At 43.4% G+C, this 18293-nt stretch overlaps 1 protein-coding gene across 3 annotated transcripts in view; it reads right to left on the minus strand.

Annotated features, from left to right (window-relative positions):
- znf536 (zinc finger protein 536) overlaps positions 1-18293 on the minus strand; it is a 248216-nt gene that overhangs the window by 33907 nt on the left and 196016 nt on the right. For all 3 annotated transcript variants that reach the window (XM_044030798.1, XM_044030797.1, XM_044030799.1), the window contains one exon: positions 15689-17434. In XM_044030798.1, the coding sequence (XP_043886733.1) occupies positions 15689-17434 (1746 nt within the window). The remainder of the gene's footprint in view (positions 1-15688; positions 17435-18293) is intronic.

The following is an 18293-nucleotide window of genomic DNA, read 5'->3' on the forward strand; positions in this document are numbered from 1 at the left end:
AGTCCGATGGTGGATGTACAGAATAGCTCATTATTTGGCAGTCAGTCCGATGGTGGATGTATAGAATAGCTCATTATTTGGCAGTCAGTCTGATGGTGGATATATTGAACAGCTCAGTATTTGGCAGGGGACCAAAGCATCTCAACCTTCACTCACTTTCTTTATAACCTAACCTGGAATATTCTACGCTCATTTGTAAATCCTGTCCTGATCCTGGTCTCTCAGTATCTTCAGCTCCAGCGCCCCCTGTCTTTCAGTCAGTGTGACTGTCTCCACGCCGCACATCATAGCAGGTCTCACTGCCGAGGTTTGACACATGCAGAGAACACTTCCCTTTGCAAACTTCTCATACTTGAGAGAAAGGAAAGCAGACGATTCTGTCTCTTGTTTCACAGCCTGAGAAAAAAAGTCAGAGACGTGTTCTTCCTCTAAAACTTCAGGTGAGCTGACGGAGTTCTTTTACAAACAGGAAAGAAGAAAAACAAGAAGAAGAAGAAGAAGTTGTGCCTGCTGAAAAAGATTTGTTTTTCCTCTCAGACTGTGTGTGTGTGTTCCACTATTGTATTTATTGATCGAGAGACAAACTGATGGATTCATTGATAATGAAAATAATGATTACTGGAAAAAAGAATTAGGACATGGACATGTATGGATGTGTGGGTGAAGAAGAGGAGAAGAAGGAGGGATAGTGTATGTGTGTGTGTGTGTGTGTGTGTGTGTGTGGGGACAACCTGCCGAGAGCCTGCATCCAAATGAGAAGATAATAAGAAGATCAGAGAGTGAGGAGAAGAAGACGAAGACAGTGTAAGACACGAGTCAGATAATTAAGAAATGAACTTAGAGTTTTGTCAAAAGTGGACGTCACAGTGTGTGTGTGTGTGTCCACCCCGCACAGATAATGAGCCAGGAAATAATGTAAGATGAAGGGAAGAAGAAGAAGAAGAAGAAGAAGAAGATGAATTAATGACATGATTCAAAAAGTTCTGTCCATGCGAAGACGCCAAGTTGTTCTGGCCGTTTCTGACGGATCTGTCCAGTCCGAGGAGAAACCAGACACGTCTTGGACGGGAGGCAAACAAGAGAAGTGGGGTGGCAGAGGAGATGGATGGAAGGATGGAAGGATGGAAGGATGGAAAGAGGGGAGTGGTGGGCAACACAGGAATGAACCCAAACTCCCATCTGATGAGCAGCTTGTCCATAATACTGAATCACAGCCTCTTGCCAAGTCTGTTTCCTGATACAGAAACATGATACACACCCACTTTTCCTTCCTTTCCTTCTTTCCTTCCCCCCCCCCACCGTCTTCCTCCCTTCACACCTCGTCTCTGCGGCCTGCGAGCGCTCGGTGAGGAGAATCAGGAGTCGGTTTTTGCCCTCACGCGACGCGGTAATCAAATTAAAGAAAGTGAAGAAGAGGAAGGAGGAAGAGTCAGATGTGTACATGCATGTCTTTTCACGGCCGGCGGCTACAGGACAGACGATGTGGCCATCTTGATATCGTTTGTCATCTGTCGGACGGCGGCGACCTTGCAGCGGACGCCGAGCGTCGCTCTGATGTCATGGGTTAGAGCGAGGAGATGGAGAGACACAGAGCGTGACAGTGACACAGAGAGAGAGAGAGAGAGAGAGCTGTTGTTTTTGTTAATAAAGACAACATTTATTCCTCCCATTTGCGCTGCCAGTTAAAAGAGGCACAAACATGGAAATCCATTACGAGACGCTTCTTAAAAGTGTGACCAATCCTTGTTCAGTCAATTAGAGTCTGGAGACTGAGAATGTGATGTTTGTCTGTTTCACTGCCGACGCAAACACATCAGCCCGGAATACGACGAGCTCCTTTTTCTTTCCTCCGCAGAGAGAGAGAGAGACAGACAGACAGAGAGACAGAGAGAGAGAGAGAGACGGATGGAGGGGCAACGCAGCCAAGCTCTGCTTATCTCTTCTTCTTCTTCTCCTCCTCTCCCATACACAGAAGCATTAATGTGCTCTGCCATTGTTCTGTGTTTAAAAGCTTAAAACGGTGGTTGTGTGTGTTTGTTTGTGTGTAACTGGCAGCGCATGTGTAGTTAAAGTTGTTGTGCGGCGTGAAAGAGGACGAGAAAGAAAAGCGGTTAATAAGAGCGGTTTGTGCCCAGAATGAGAGGAGGATGAGGTTTCACTTAAAAAAGATTTATCTTAAAGTACGCTGCTAATCCCCTCCACTTTTAATCCCACACACACACACACATTACTGTACAGCAGTGAAGACACTCACTAAGCAACAACTAAGCCCTTATCTTAACCTTAACCATCACAACTAAATGCCTCAAACTAACCCTTAATCTAAAACCCAGAAAAGCCCTATATCTATTTTTTGTTTAATTCCTTAATTTCAAAGGAATTATCTCCACTTAATATATATGTATATGTATGTATGTATGTATATATATATGTATATATATATACATATATATATATATATATATATATATACAGTATATATATATATAAGGAAACCATCTTTAAGTCCCCTTGCCTTAACCTAACCCTTAACCAAAATTGAAATCTAACCCTAAAATGGGTTAAAAAAGTCTTAAATAACCATTTTAAGTGAGTACACACACATCTTAACCTTAACTAAATGTATAAATCAAACCCTTAACCTCAAATCTGAAGTCTTAACCACAACAAGACCTTTAAAGGTTAAAAAGGTTTTAGGTTAAAAGTCCTGATCTTAGTGTTGAGTCATTTTTAATTAAAATCTTATCTTAAACTATAATTTTTAAGGTAAGGAAGAATGTGAGGAACTGTCACCTCTCACTCTCACCTCCTCTGTCCTCATAGACCCTTACCTTAACGATCAAGACTAAATCCCTTAACTTAAAACTAACCCTAACCCTCTAAAAGTCCTAAATAAACATAAACAGCCATTTTTAAGGTCTGAGATTGAGATTGTTACGACCACGTGTCACGACCTGGTTTGTAACGTGCATCTGTGAAGGTCAAAGGTCACCTTTATGTGTATGGCACATTTAAAACCAACCAAAGTGCTTTAGAGTAAAGTGTGACCACTTCCTGTTGTGGAACGACTGTTAGCTGTTAGGTGACACAAAGTGAACACAGGAAATAGTTAAAAAAGTCTAAGTGAACGTAAACACACTCGCTTACACTAATGAAACCAAAGATACCGTGAACAAATGTGCATTTATTTCACGAGAATAACGACTAAAATCAAGGTTGACGTACAAAAGATGTATTTATCTGATAAGAATAACATCTAAAACAAAGTATACGATCAAAATGTGTATTTATTTGACTAAAAAAAGAACTGTCACTCACAAATGTCCTCAGGAGTGAGTATTTTTGGGGTCCTCACAGAGCTGTATATTCAAGCACACACACACACACACACACACACACACAGACACAATAAAAGAAAAACTATAAACCATAAAGTTCCTACAATTTCTGGAAACTGGCAAATGCAGGCGTCCTGATTTTTTTTTACAAGGATTCCTGTCCAGTGAATCACACTCTCTCTGTCTCTCTCTCTGTCTCTCTGTCTGTCTCTCTCTCTGTCTCACAGCAGATTATTAACCGATAGAGGAAGTCACGGGGTTTCAGCGGAGGGCAGCGAGGACAAAGGAGGGGTGGTGCACGGGGGGTGTGAGCGGTGCATGTTGGACGTGACCTGTCTGATGGTTATCGCGATGGCAGAGGTGGCGGCGGAGATCGCCGGCTCTGACTGTGTCACACGAGCTCGGGCCGACGCCGACGTCCACTGCAAGCTGCTGCGAGGAGGAAGCATATGGACGAGAACGAGAACCTCAGCCCACTTCATGAATATTTGATTCCTATTTCCTGTGAGTGTTTGTGTGTGTGTGTGTGTGTGTTTGAGAGAGAAAGAAGAGATAATTTCTCTCTCTCTCTCTCTTTCTCTCTTTCTCCCTTTCTTTTATTCACTTGTCACTGCGCGGTTTAGACTTTGTGGCGTTCAAATCATAATTGCCCAAATCCTGAATACAAATCTCTCAGCGTTAAAATGTTGAGTGAAACAGAAATGACACAAAAAAAGGAGCTCATGTAACGCTGTAATCAAAGATACATTCAGAAAACAGAGGAGGAGGAGGAGGAGGAGGAGGATGAAGAGGAAAAAGAAAAGTTCTTGCAGTCAGAGATGAGGATCAGGAGGCCAGTTATTAACCCGGGCCGCGGGAACAAAGAGGCCCAGTGTTGCAGGGCGGATTAACGCTCAGGCAGTTACTGTACCTTTCAAAACTAATATGTAACCATATCTGTTTTAAAAGGACGATTCATGTTACTGTGAACACATGAACAAACGTGTTCCCATCACTGAGGCTCACACACACACACACACACACTGGACTCAGTTATAACAAAGTAAACGAACAATCTCTTTCTATAAAATACTATATTTACTAATGTGTAAACTTATATTCTCAAGAAATGTGAAGGTTGAGGCCGCGGAACTACAGTGAGTTTAGGACCTGGACCGTTTATGATATCGAGAAAATTCAAAAGTCAGCTGACATTGGCACAGCGCCCCCGTGTGGAGACGCTCATGTGGAGGATAAAGCGGTAGAAGATGGACGGACGGACGGATGGATGGATGGATGGATGGATACATGGAAAGCGCAGTTATTCATGTCATTACGGTAGAACCTCAGGACTTCTGCGGTTGAATCACGGCGAGATACGGAAAGTGAAAGTTACCCTGGAATGAAGTTTTTGGACGATTTGACAACGAAGAGAAAATCAACGACTACAACAAATACGAATAGAATCGTAAATGTTTTTGACCTTAAAAAGTCAACGTTTGCTCAGGACGATAAGAAGACGTCTCATATTCTAAGAATAAAAGCAACAGTTATGAGAGAAAGTCCTGTGATGATTACAGTAACAGTTTGAAACACTAGAGGTCACAAACTCCACAGAAATCCCTCTTCAACTAAACCAGAACATCCTCCGTTTTTTCTTTTTCTGAACCAGAACAATGGCGTTTATTGTGCGTTCATATCGTGACTGTGGCGACTCCAAAGGTCAGCGGGTGGGCGTGTCGGCGCGGACAAGGGCGGCACAGACTTGAAAATTGGGTTATATGTGATCAACTAAGTTATTAATCAGATTAAAATGGATTCCCTTCCCGCCTGCTGTTTAACTAGGAGGGAGGAGAGGAGGCAGAGAGCGAGAGAGCGAGCGAAGGAGGGAGAAGAGCGGCAGAACAATAGTCCAGTGTTGACTCGTGCCGGAGCAAAGAGAGTCATTGTTCTCCGGAGTCACTAAAAAACATCCCAGCGCATGTTTGTCGCACTTTTGTCTTTAAACGCGCGCGTCCTTGCTGCGGCTTCATCCAGGTAACCTCTCTAATCCTGATTAAATCACTGTAATTAGAACAGCCGCTGTTCCTCCACCCCGCCACCCCCGTTAATAAAACAATGCAGCCGTTTAAATCCGGTCGCTGGGATTTGCAAACGCAACAATGCAGTTTATATCCATCTCTGCCGAGGAATTAAGTGTATTTTCTAAACTGCTAATGTTATAATGTTGCCAGCTTATTTGTCTCCACGCTCGCTATTCTTACTCTTATTCCCCCCGCGGTTTCTCTCTCGCTCGCTCGCTCGCTCTGTACAACTTTTGTTGATTCCACTCTTCTATTTATTTGTTTTCCCCTCTCCTTCTTCTTGTCTCTCTCTCTCTCTCTCTTGATGTCTGAATCAAACGTGTTCTTAGCGAGTGGTAGCGGGATCATCCGTCACGACAGGGAGAAGAACGCGACTTATTTGTCCTTAATTGCCACAGAGCGTTTCAAACACGCCGACTCGCTGCCTATGTGTCTATACTTGTGTATGTTGTATTTTTGTTTTTATTAGTATCACGGCATGCATCCATTGATGTGGAATAACAGAGGAAATAAAAGTTGACATAGTTTCTTTTCCTTTTTTTCCTCCAGTTCCCCTCCTCTTCCTCCTCCTCCTCCTCCCTGCACCGCCTTTGCCTTTGCTCTGTGTTGTTTTTTTTTATATATCTGTGTTCTTCCTTGAAGTTGCTGCGGCATTGTCTCATTATGTGTCGACGAGCTGTGTAAGTGTAGTTATTATGCCTGCCAGTTCTCCCTCTCTCTCCCTCTGTCTCCCTCTCTCCCTCTGTGTTGTCTCTCCCTCTCGCTCCCTAGGAGGATGAGGAGCTTTATGAGTACAACTCCTCCGAGGCGTCCTCTTCACATCTCCGGGGCGCCTGGGGACGGGAACGTTGCATTCTTAAGAGGAGCAACTCAAACTGAACAAAGTCTCCAGGAGTCGAGGAAGAAAAGAAACAAACAGCAAACTAACGAGACGACGGGAGGCAGGGATCACGTCGTAGATATATATTGGGTTGGAAGGCCGATTCATAACCCGGTGTTTCATGTTCTCTCCCCCAGACGTGAACGCGGTTCTGTGAGTGCGCGGGCGGAGTCGATGTGTGTGCGTGATTCCTGGTCGCTGCAGAAACCCCCGGCGCTCCCACGCTGTCTTCACTCTGTTTCCACAATAATGAATAGAATAATTGTCATGTAACTTTTGCAATCATCCAGCGTTCGTCTCCGTTTCCTTATCGAGGGCAACTCGATACTACCCCCCCCCATTCACTGTACAACCCCCCCTTCCAGGAAACGCCATGTGGCCGGCATCAGCGGCGTTATTAGCGAAAGACGCCAAAGAATGAAGGAATCATGGGAAGAATATGGAGACAAAAAAAGAGAGGACCTTTCAGCAGCTGATATCTGTGTGTGTGTGTGTGTGTGTGGGGTATTTTTAGAGCTATCACATCTGCCGAGAAAAGAAAGAAAAAGGCAGAGGAAGAGCAACAGGTAGCGTCCTCGGGGCTCGACGGCAGCTATTACACTTAATTGCTCTTTGAAAACGACACTATTTGCACTTTTGGGCGACAAGGTGATAATTCAGCGAGTCCAACTGGTAATAATGTAACCGGCGTCATCACAGCTGTCATCGCAGGGGAGGAAGAGGAGGGGGAGACAGGCAGACAGACAGGCAGACAGACAGACAGACGCTTCCCCAGCACACGCTCGACGGCAACAAGCAGAAAACGAGGAGAAACTGAGTGAAAACGAGTGTGGGAAAGTGAGAGAGCACGAGGAGCGCGGGCACCAGTGAGCACAGGAAGTTTCAATCAGATTACGCTGTTTACACCAAACCCTTTAGATGTGTGTGTGCAACTGAGTCTCGTCTGAACTGTGAGTCCAGATCATTATCAACAAAATTATTACATTTTTTTATCATGATTTACCTTATTTTTAAGGCCTGGGGACGTGTTGCACTTTTAGCCACAGGGGGCAGTATAGATATATATAGACATATATATCTATATATACGTATGTGTATATATATATCTATACATACATATGTATAGATATATATATATATATATCTATACATAAATATGTATATATCTATATATATATATATATATAGACATATATATCTATATATACGTATGTGTATATATATATCTATACATACATATGTATAGATATATATATATATATATACATATGTATGTATATATATATATATATATGTATACATACATATGTATATATATATATATATATATATATACACACTCTAATGGAGGCAGCAGTGGATCAACAACTGTGGACATATGTTTGTATGTTGGTCTTTACACACTTAGGTTTGGAGGTTTCTTGCTTTTACAGATGCCGCCGCGTCTCTACAGCAGAGAGTGTGTTTTACATAAATAAAGAAGGAGGACATACTTTCTGGCCTCTGCAGGCCTCCGTAGTTCTCCGCAGTGAGTGGAAGAGTTAGATAAACGCAGGGTTTGAACTCAATGTTGTGTCATAACTGTGGTGAGACATGTTTGTGCGTTCAGGATCATCTCTGTGTGTGTGTGTGTGTGTGTGTGTGTGTGTGTGTCTCTACCTTTTCTTCCACTTAAACCAGAAAAAAAAGTGCAAATTACACCAGCGATGCCAAGTGTGATGCAGTACATCTGTGATTCACAGTGAGACCATATGTCTTCAGTTATCATCATTCCTTTACAGAATCTGTTTCTATCTCCCACACACACACACACACACACACAGTGAATTTACCTTAACCTTTAACTCTTAACCCTTAACTCCAAATCCTCTAATCTCAAACGACCTTAATCCAGGTGACGCTGCCACAGCTTGTTTTTAAAAACCCATGACAAAGTTCCATGACAGATATTAGAGAGAGAGGAGTTTTAATTCAGATTAATCACTTATTCTGTCTCTTTATGGGCAGCTTAACATTTTCCGGTCATGGGTTGAGGCCTAAGGGAGAAATGATTAGATTTTGGTGGTGATGTGGATATGGATTTGGACTCAAGGTTCATTTTTTTTATTATTATTAAATAAATATTAACGTGATGAGATTGGGGATTCTTCAGCCTTTAATGTTAATGTGGTCAAACCTTGTATCTGTGACAGTTTTTCACTCTCTTGGTGTTAGATTAATAAGTCAACAGCTATATTTACTAATTTACTTGCTCATTAAATCATTAATTTATGAACAAACGTCGCATTTTTTTTTTTTTTTTCCAAATTTAACGATCAGTTTAGCAGCTAATTTGATCCCGTACACTAATAATTCGAATAAATAACGACGTCTTTATTCGCTGTCAGGACACGAGAAAGGTCCCGCGAACAATTACATGTTATCTTATAATAAAATGTTGACTTTTCTTTATTTAAAGATTTAAAACTTCACAAATGAGAAAAAGTTTCATCGTTACATGATTGATTTGAATCAATTTATGTCTTTATCATACAGTAAAACAGAGCTAAATGAAGATATTGAGCATTATATTCATGTTTGAATGTGTTTCTTTGCATCTGTAGTCATGGGACGCACACACACACACACACACACACACGGACTAAGACATAAATAGACATCTTAAATTGTAGGACGAAGACTCCAATGACATCACAGCAAGGATACACGGGGGAAACTCATTAATTAACTCATTATTTATATTTTATATGTGCAGGGTTTTACATTTATGGCACAAGCAAATGGCCCAACATTAAGTCTAAAATGGCTGCTTCTTATCTGCAGGATGTGTGTGTGTGTGTGTGTGTGTGTGTGTGTGTTGACGACTCATTATTAGTTGTGATATCTGAATGTCAATCATCCTCTCCGTGTCCCCGTCTCAACCTCAGAGTTTTTGGAGAGTTTTTTATTTTTTTTTGTAGTAAAAACTTGTTGTAATTTAAGATTTTCTCACTTCAGAGAAACACAAGTGTCCTTGTCTCACACACACACTCACACACACACACACACACACCTGATTTACATTCTCAGGGAAGGAAATTAAGATTTGATCTGGGAAAACATCATATTTAGGGTTTTGTGTGGATGAGACAGAGAAGTCAGGTCGTTTCCACACCTAATCGTCTCCACTAGACTCCGTACGATTGCAACATTCAGTTCAACTTTACTTTACTAAGAACCCGAAAACCTTACGAAATCACGTATTCCCCCTCCTCGCCTGAGGGCGGCGCTGCAGCGAGAACGACTGAAGGCGAAGACGAGACAGACGATGAACATCTGCTGTTTTAAAGCAGGACGACTTCTGTTTCCTCCACATACAAGCAAAACATGGAGCCTCATCAAACACTACCCACAATGCCCTGCGTTTGGTTCACTCGAAGTGAGACCTACGTTTTCGGCGGGAGCAGATCTTGCTTCCTTGATTCCTTGAAGTTTGATGAAGAAGGCCTGGTGTAAATGCAGTCTTCATCTCGCCTCGGCACGACGCGGCTTAGGTTGGTTTTTCATATAAAATATGTGGGCGGAGTCTCTGACCAATCAGTGGCCGGCAGTCTGGCGGCGTCACGCGTGGTATCGCCTCAGTTTGTTGTTTTTCTACAGTTTTTAAGGCTCTTAAAGTCCTCAGATTTCACATCATCGTCATACATCACATGCAGAAATCCAATGGCGTCGACGTCTCACATATTAATCTCAGTTTCAGCCCCGTTTTCCACACAGCGTCGCACGTTAAAGGCATTAAACAGAACACAACGTGCTTAAATAAGTATTGATGTCAGTCGTATATCAACTATCGATCAGTCTGATGTCGGGCGGCAACTAACGATTAGTCCTGTAACGGACTCATCTGTCAATGTGTCAACGGACGCGAGAGGACGTGGAGAAATGTTGATCAGTGTTTCTCAAAAATGACCATGATGTTCACACTTAATGTCACGAAAACAACTGTTTTCAATGATGTCTTTGTTACGTGGAGCGAAGAAACCAGGAAATATTCACATTTAAGAAGCTGAAAAATCAGACCGAAAAAATAGACAACGCAAAGAAAAGGAAAGAAAAATTGTTTTTCTGTCAGAAACAAATCACAAAGGGAAATAATCTGATTCTGTAGCGAGATGTGTGAAAATACTGGTGATCCTTTATTTCACCAGATCAAAATAATCTGTTAATCTCCAACAGAAACCTGGTCAAGAAGGCGGGAAAACAACATGGTGACAAACTTAAACATCAAATGTGATCGTCCTCAACTTGTTACAAAAGTCTCTTTTCAGTCTGAACAGAGTGTTTTCAAAGGAGAACTTTAGAAGCACAGAGTGAGAGTTCTAAACTCCGCCCACTCTCCAGCTCGTCAGTCACAACCTCTTGGTCAACATTAGACATATTAAATGAGTGAAGGGCTCGGGGTAATGCGAGTAACACGACGTGTGTGGCGTTTGAATAATGGAATGCCTGGTGTTGGATAATGCACGGCGGCGACGCCGGCCAAGGAGGAGGAGGAGGAGAAGGAGGAGGAGGAGGAGGAGGAGGGGGGGGGCGAGGCCTCCGCTGCGTTCCAAGTATTGATTGTGTTAAGCACATGTAGAGCGTGGAGCGAGGGAACAACGAGCAGCGCGGGGTCTCGACACACGGGAGCGTCATAGCTCAGTGAGCAGATACGTCCGTGTGATTACAGACGATGCACGACTGCTGCTGCTGCTGCTGCTGAAGCTGCTGCTGCTGCTGAAGCTGCTGCTGCTGAAGCTGCTGCTGCTGCTGCTGCTGAAGCTGCTGCTGCTGCTGAAGCTGCTGCTGCTGCTGAAGCTGCTGCTGCTGCTCTAATGACATTTATCGATAAATACCAGGCTACGATTTAGGGAGGTGTGCTTTAAATGTGTGAATGTGTGTAGGTGGACAGAGATGTGTATTTGTCATATGTCAAGGTGCAAGTAGACTCATGTGCACCCTCCTCCCCCCTCCTCCCCCGCCTCCTCTGGGCGTACAAATGAAGAGACGGCCACTCCAGACGTGCGGTGCGTGCCCTACAACAAGTCCCATAGATTCAGGGGGAGAATTTCGATATTAATGATTTATGCCGTATTTGCATACAAACCTAATGCAAACCCACTCCAGATAATCACATTTCGCCCGGGTCTGAATTGAGTTTTGGGGGGACGTCTTTTTTTTTGCCGCCCCCGCCCTCTCCAACCAACACAAAGGACTTCACAAGTGGACATGTGAAAAAAAAAGATATATATATAAATATATATATATATGTGTGTGTATAAATGAGAAAGAGAGAAACTGCAATAGTGAGGATTTTTACTATAAGAGTGTTTTTAAAAAAACGTGGCAGCCGTTTCCGTCAGTGCTAACGTCGTCATGGTCAAATTTAACTTTTATATTGTGTACATTTATTTTCTTATAGTTGCTTTGTTTATGTTTATAATCATATGTACATGTATTGTTATTTTAAACTGTTAGTTTCAGCTAGCAGTGTAGCTAAAAGCTACCTCTAGCCCTGGAGGAGCCAACAGCTAACAGACTGAGCTAAAAGCTAACTGAGTCAGCAAAGATAGGTGGAAAGCGAGATGATTCACTCATTAAACACATTAAAAACCAAAAAAAAGCTTCACCGTATGACAAAGAAGCTTCTTGACGTAGCCGACAATAGACGTCAACGTCCAATAAAACGTAAGTTAGCTCCTTTACTTTCAGTCAGAAGTTGTTAAATTGTTGTTGCTTCATTTTTGTCGTTACAGACAGTGACGTCGGACCAATCAGCAGTCAAAAGGGTTAGTGGTTATGGAATTTTTTTTACATAAACACCTAAAATGTTTTACTCTCGGCAAGGAAAACATTTTATAGTAAAAGAAAATCGAATATTTTGCAACGGACAATGAAGCTCTAGGGTTTGAATTTTGAATTTCCAAGTGTTTCAATGAGTGCCAGAGGGTTAATGTAATGCAAACTTCATGTTAGCATTGACATTGTTGGTAACACTGATTGTAGAACATCTCTGATGGCGAGGAAGCGGAGCAACCAAGCAGGGTAGTGGTTTAAATTTGAGGTAAAACAGGGGATTCTAAGGCTCCTTCTTCGGTAATAACAACATGGTTGAAAAGATTTTTGGTATTTCTTATTTTAATATTGTTTACTGGCATCAATTCCATATTTTTAAGGGAGAACTGCATGTAGTGTAAAGTACCTTAATGAACCACATCCTGAAGCTAAATCTTTATGCACCATTTTAGTCTAACCTGTTTTCTTTCTCTCTTTTTATCGTGATGTACTCTGTTTTATTCATGTTACAATATTGTTCAAAGTGTAAATTTGAATGTGTGCAGAGTTTTTATGTAAAACACACTGAGTTGTGCACAACATGTGCTACACACATACAGTTGCCTATCCTATAGTCATAGTAGAAATATCAGTTGTTATATCAGCATTTACAGTAAATAAAAGAACAGCAGTGTTGCATTTACATCCATATGTGGTGAAGCCACATCGTTGTTGAAGTGGCCGTTTTTCTTAGAAGTCATAATGATAGTAATCACATATAACATCCGTACTTGTGGCTGCAGTGGAGAGACAGTAATAGCAGTAATCATCCTATCAATACTTTAAAGTATTGCAGTGGGGTTTTTTTTTGCATGTGGGCCATAGCATGCAGTCAATATTCACACTCGTCCTCAACCAAGAGCCTCCACTTCATTTACTCACTTTTAGTGAGAAGAAGAGAAAAAAGAAAAGGAGAGGAAAGAGGAGTGACCGCACTCGTCCGACTCGGACACTTCTCCTCTCAAACCCTCGTCCTGCGACTCTTACGGAGCCTAAAATATTCTGCTGGACGCACAAAGATGAAGGATAGAGTGTCGTCATATTATCTGTCGCTGAAGGCCGGGATCACACAAGGTCACGCTCGGCACAACAAGTCACACGTCGTCACTTTACTCGTGTTACACACATATCTTTGAGACTTACTTCTTTTTTTTTGCTGTCTTCTTCAGTGCCATCCCAGAAATATGGAGGGTAAATATAAATATAGTGTACGTTTGCCAGGAAGTCGGATACATAATAAGTCGTCAGCGATTTCAGATTACAGCGAACGGCTGAGTCACAGTGACAACATGTATGTGAGGACGTGACGCAGAGTTCTGATCAGGCACTGAGGCGTAAATTAATAACGTAATAGTATATAAAATGTCATCATGTGCAGAAAGTCTGGTGCCAACACCATTTTAAAATTCATGTTATTTATTACTATTACAATTAATATTATGTACCTTATTAGCTCCAAATAAGTTACAACTTTGTTGAATTTTTGTTTTTTTAACCGTGCAAACTAAACCAAATGGAACATTTGTTATTTTTCAAATCAAAATCATAATCGTAAACATTAACAAAATCGCAAAAAGCTATTTTTGATTGTCACATATCAGTTATAATAAATAATACTTGACTGACAGTCTATGACACAGCAAATTATTGACCTGAGTCTTGACCTTTAAGAATGATTTAGTAAATCAAACTGTCAGAAAAATCACAAACAGATATTAGCTCCAAACAGTTCACCGCTAACTATGACGCCGTCTCAAACTCAAAAGACCTGGAGGCCATTAACCATTATGTCAGGGACACATAAAAACACTAATTAATGATGCAAAATGAATCCATAAATCACAATATTTGACAGATATTAAGTGGTGGGCCGCATGGTATCGACTGGGGGGCCACATGTGGCCCTCAAGCCTCATGTTTGAGACCTCAGGTTTACTGAATCCTCATAAATTTTCTCTTTTTGTTTACACTCAACAGTAAATGATTTATGAAACAATGATAATGTTAGAATAGAATAATGAACTGTGTTTTGATTGAAAGTGTGAAGCGCTTTTAAATTTGTGTAATAATGTGTCTCTTCCTGGTCTGAAGGAGCCGTCGTTGTTTCCCGTCTTTGTCGGGTTTTATAAAGTCGTCGTTTCAGAGGCAACTTTGCATTTTTACTTTCTTCTTCTTCTTCTTATATGGACACTTTTTAGCAACTGGCTCCAAGCGGCAGCAGAACAATGTAAAAATGAAGAGGGGGAAAAATGGGGAAAGAAAAAAGGAGTTCCTTCTTCAGTCTCAAGGAGCGGCTATAACCTTAGCAGAATCATGAAAGTTGACAGTTCATTTTTCACAGGGTCATAGATCGACGAGTCTTATAAAGTAATGGGCTTTTGGGAGCCGGCTTTATGAGAGCTAAGATAGTTAAGAGACATGTGGAGGAGACGGCACAGGGAGCCGAGGTCTTGCTCTGACTCATCCAGGGTTATTCCCTCCATGCTGCCGGGTGGGAGGGAGGCGCTGCACTCGCAGTAATATAAACGTGTAATAAAGATTAATCTGTTGCTAGTCACCGGGCGGATAGCTTCTAAACTTGCCTGAAATAAGGCTAAAATCACTTCAGAGCCAATCTGGAGATCTTCAGTGAGGGTCTGAGGATCCTTCGTGGGTGTCACACACACAGTATATATATATGTGTGTGTTTGTGTGGTGTGTTTAGTGATGGAGAAACTGAATTTGTGTCTCAAACACGTGTGAGATTTTATGTGTGCGGCTCTCTGCTGATACAGCTGCCCGAGGATGTACACCGCCCTGAGTGTTTCCTTCTCACTGGACATAAGAAAAATGTCATAAATACCTTAAATAGCTTCTTTAATGAGAATATTTTCAGTTGAGTTGTTTTTCGATTAATCAGTTCGACTCAGTTTAGGGATCAGAGATTTGATTCTTGTGTCGGACGTTGTGCTCGTGACTCTTCCAGTCGCGACGCTCCGACCAATCAGTGCCCGGCGGTCAGCCGCCACATTTTAGTATCGGCTCAGCTCGCTTGGGACCACGACAGAGCAGGTACTAAAAGAAAAAGAACCAGGTACCAGGTACGAGTTGGGTAGAGAAACCCCAAAGGTAATAACTAAAACTGACGCGGAGAACGTCCTGACACGTTTTCCAACTTTTTCTGACAAACAACTCGTCTTTTAATCAAGAAAATAATCTACAGATTCATCGTTGGTGAGAATAATCGTCCGTTGCAGCCCTAAATAATCTCAGAATGTACCGTACAAGCCTTTAGGGGGCAGTGTTATAATCACCTTAAAGTATGGCACAGGCTAATAGCTTAGTGGCTATTTAAGTATTTCTGTTTGAAACAAAGTGCAAAGACGATTTGACTTTAAAACCATTGTTAATTGTTGTGTCAGACTGGAGAAGACTTACAAAAGATACAAGATCTTGGCTAATACTGAATATCCAACAAAATAGACGAGTGTTTGACTATTTTTGGACGAGCAGAGAAGATGCAGATAGAGAACATGTGAGTGGGAGGGTTGTCTGTGGGGTTTTTAAACACTCACCAGGTGGATCCGGCCTCTTCATGCCCCCCGCAGCTGCTCCTCCTGCACCGCCTCCGAGACCGTTGAACACGGGGATGTTGTCGTTGCTGTAGGCCCTGAGGACCGACAGCATGTTCATCTGCTGCTCCAGGTGGCTCTGCTGCTCGGCCTTCAACAGCCCCGCGCCAGGAGACAGGAGGCCCAGGCCCTGCTGCCACTGCTTCTCCAGCGGCAGAGTTTGGTTCTGGGGAACCAGAGAGAGCGAAGACATGGCGGAGGAAGACGCTACCAGACCGGCTCCGCTCCTCTGAGGCAGGGAGGAGTCGTCATGGAGATGTTTGAGGTGGTCGGAGGCCGGACTTCCTCCGTCCTCTCTCTCCATGTCCATTTGACCGTCCTCCTCTCTTTCCTCGTCCTCTTCAGCCATTCCTCCCTCCTCTTCCTCTCCGTCAGAGTGATTCTGCTGCTGCTGTCTCTTGGGAGTTGCCGAGGGTGTCTCACTGGAGCTGTGCACCCCAGGTTTCACGACGTCGTCATCTGATCCCACCTGGTCATCTTCAGCATCTCCATGGGAGCTCCGCTCACCAACGTGGTCGTCCACAACTGAAGATGTTCCTCCAAAAGCGTGGCTGTGTAGATCAAGACCTTGCTCTGCCGAACTCATGAACCCTTGAAGGGCCTGGTTTGCGCTTGGTGATCCATCATACAAGCCACCAAACCGTCTGTAGAACTCACTCTGGAAGGGGTTGTAGCTCTGGTCCATGTGATTGTTCCAGCCACCATGATTCTTCTCTCCATCCCGGTCTCCATCTTTGTCTAGGGCCACGCCAGAGGTCTTGGTGCTGGAAGAGTGAAAGAGGGAGGTGTCGCCGTGAAGCTCTTTGCCTGTGTCGGGCCGCTGAAGTTGGGCTTTACCCAGGTGGTTGGCCTGGAGGTGCAGAGCCATGAGCTCCAACGACGAGGTGGAGAAGGAGCAGAAGAGGCAGCTGTGCCACGCCACATTATCGTGAATGGTGACTGAGGAGCCAGGAAGAGATCCAGATGCAGACTCAGGCCGGACTGACACAGACAGATCCAGTGGTTCATACTGGGATCCAGGTTTGCCAGGCTCCGAGTTCTTCTTGGCTTCAGCCTTTTCTTCTTTGTCCTGTTCGACCGAGGCAGCACGCTTGGCTTTGGGCTCACCGTTGTCGTGGTAGAGCTGTGCCTGGAGCTGGACTGGACTCTGACTGTCCTTCATGTCTTTCTTCATGGAGCCGAGGACAAAGTTGTCCATAAAGGCCTGAAGGGAACCTTGAAAGTGGACTCCGTTTCCCATCATGGTTTGGTAGGCCCTGCTGAGGTCAGAGAAGCTGGCAGGACTGTCTGTCGCTGTCGAGACAAGGGAGGAAGGAGCGTCGGCTGTCTTCAGGTTGTCTGCTGAGGAGGTGGAGTCAAAGCGGCGGTCTCCGCGCTCGCGCTCGTGGGGGGGCATCATCGCAGCTGAAGCCCACTGATGTGGCAGCAGCGGACCTGCTCTGAAGTCCAGGTTTGGGGGCATTCCTTTGAAGACACTGCGGAGAACATCTGGTCGGGCAAAGATGCCGCCGCCGCTAGCTGTCTTGCCATGATCCTCTTTGTGGTCAGTAGAGGGGGTGTGGCCAGAGGAGGGGCCTGAGGTGGCAGAGCCATTTTGACGCTCGCGGTGGTGGCGCTCCAGGTGGTACTTCAAACTGGCAGACTGGGTCCCGGCGTAGTCACAATGAGGGCAACGATAGGGTTTCTCTCCTGAGAGGTCAAGAAAGAGAAAGAAAGAGAAAAATGGGAGAGACAGAAGAAAAACAGTGAATCATTAACCTGATTATTAGACTGAGTGGATATCAAAATCTATTTATTGGAGCAGGGAGTGTGGACCCTAGGGTCATGTAACCTCCCCGAACAAAGGAAATTAGGTCAAACGAGAAGAGCTCGCAAAGAAATGCAATAAAACATGCAAAACTCCCGCGTGACGAACGGGAGAAAAGAGCCCAAAATCAAATAAACTGCAAAACTAATGAACAAATATGATAATGGCGACAATGAAAAACATCCCGACCAAGAATCTCACCGCGGTTTTTCTTTCTGTGTGTGTCTCTGTGTGTGTGTGTGTGTGTAAAAGCTGAATATGGGTCGATTTCAGTCTGATCCAGTCTCACAGAGTGAGCCATCACTCACATCAACACAATAAAAAAAAAAACATTTCACCATATGGTGCTTTCAGTCCAGTGTATGAGATAATATTTTAAAGTGACAACAAAAGTGTCTGTGTGTGTGTGTGTGTGTGTGTGTGTGTGTGTGTGTGTGTGTGTGCGCAGTGGGGTCATCACGCCTCTCTTCTGGCCTTGTTCGCTGTCACGTCCGTGCCCCAACGACCACAAGCAATTTCTCACATATTCCCCCCCCATTTGCAGTTTATCTCGAAAAAGCGTAAATCAGCCACAACACCGGATTTTTCCAACCTGCTGCAACGAGGGGACAAATACTAATAATGAGAAGAAGAAGATGATGATACTAAAGAAAGAAGTGTGTATCTTTCCCTTAGAAGACGATTTGATACCTATCTGGAAATGTGGACTCTTTTGAGTTTAATGCGGTTGAAGACATAACT

Source organism: Solea senegalensis, linkage group LG7 (assembly GCF_019176455.1).
Source record: "Solea senegalensis isolate Sse05_10M linkage group LG7, IFAPA_SoseM_1, whole genome shotgun sequence".
Taxonomy (NCBI): Eukaryota; Metazoa; Chordata; class Actinopteri; order Pleuronectiformes; family Soleidae; genus Solea; species Solea senegalensis.